The sequence below is a fragment of the Auxenochlorella protothecoides genome, assembly GCF_000733215.1.
Source record: "Auxenochlorella protothecoides strain 0710 unplaced genomic scaffold scaffold18, whole genome shotgun sequence".
Lineage (NCBI taxonomy): Eukaryota > Viridiplantae > Chlorophyta > Trebouxiophyceae > Chlorellales > Chlorellaceae > Auxenochlorella > Auxenochlorella protothecoides.
In genome coordinates, this window is record NW_011934213.1 from 1,047,064 (window position 1) to 1,048,304 (window position 1,241).

The 1,241-nt window shown below is 70.4% G+C and overlaps 1 protein-coding gene across 1 annotated transcript in view; it reads right to left on the reverse strand.

The window, feature by feature from the left end:
- F751_1983 (Serine/threonine-protein kinase TOR) overlaps nucleotides 1-1,241 on the reverse strand; it is a gene marked incomplete at both ends in the record, with an annotated part of 15,445 nt that overhangs the window by 10,529 nt on the left and 3,675 nt on the right. Inside the window, 2 exons of the mRNA XM_011399690.1 lie at nucleotides 253-522; nucleotides 655-809. Coding sequence (XP_011397992.1) covers nucleotides 253-522; nucleotides 655-809 — 425 coding nt within the window. The remainder of the gene's footprint in view (nucleotides 1-252; nucleotides 523-654; nucleotides 810-1,241) is intronic.

A 1,241-nucleotide genomic window follows, 5' to 3' on the forward strand; every position in this document is an offset into this window, starting at 1 on the left:
AGTCGGGGGGGGGAGGGGGTCATGGAGGAGGTTGGGAGGGAGGAGAGGGGTGTTGTGTTTGGACCAGGCGCAGGAGGAGGTCGTGCAGGGCAGACCCCTGCATGATTCCTGGCGCTGCCTCGGGGGCAGGTCGATACCTCAGGACCACATGCGCGCGACCTGTCAGCCCTGTCATCCCCCCCAACCCTTCCCCCCCCCCCTAAGCCCCCCCCCCCCCTCACGCACAACACACACAATGCTTCGCCTGCCCACCTTCATGACCTCGCGCTTGACGATGGGCCCGCCCTCATTGAGCATGCGCAGCAGGATGCCCAGCAGCTGTGGGAACATGCGGTATGGCTCCAGCACGCACCCCGTGTTCTCCACCACCTGGCCCAGGGTGTTGACCGCGACGAGGCGCTTGGCGGCGCTGCCGTCCTCCTGGATGGCGGCGATGATGAGCGGCAGCACCTTGCCCACCTCGGGTTGCAGGCGTGAGCCGGCGACGCGCGCCAGCTCGCCCAGCGTCATCAGCACGAAGAGCTCGAAGCCGTCGTCGGGGCGCGCGCCCTTGGCCGCGGCGGAGCCGCCCTTGGGCGGGGGCAGCGCGCGCGCGCCGGCGCCGTGCGTGCTGCCCCGCCCTGCCAGCGAGTGGAGGGAGGGGGAGGAGCCGACCAGGCGCCCCTCATGCCCTGCCGCGCCGGGGTCATGCCCGGGCGCGCCCCGGTCCGCGCCCAGCTGCGTCACCAGGCAGGCCAGGATGGGGGAGGTGTAGGGCAGCACCAGCTTGGGCGCCGCACCGATGAGCACGCCCAGCAGCTTGGCACTGTCTGCGTTCCAGAAAAGGTGTGTGTGGTGGGGGGGGAGGGGGGGTGGGAGGGATTGAGGCAGATTGGTAAGGAAATTGGGCGCGAGGGGGGCCTGTTAAGGGGCCCAAGCAAGGAACGAGCACGTGATAGTCCACATGCCAGGGTAATATTGGTGACCAAACGCTCACAGCAGCCCCTTAATTCCCACCAAAACTCACACCCCCCCCCCCCCCCCCGCCCCCCCCCCACAGCTGGTGGGCTTCGTGGTGCTCATCTCCGGCACCTCGGTGTATAACGAGATCCTGCGCTCGTGCCTGCCGGGCACGGGCGAGGAGGAGCCGGGTCCCGCCCAGGGACGGCGGACCCGGGGTCAAAACGGCAGCGAGGCGAGCGGCGACCTGGAGGACCCGCTGCTAGGGCTCGCCGGGCCGGGCGCCGGCGCCGAGGCCGCGC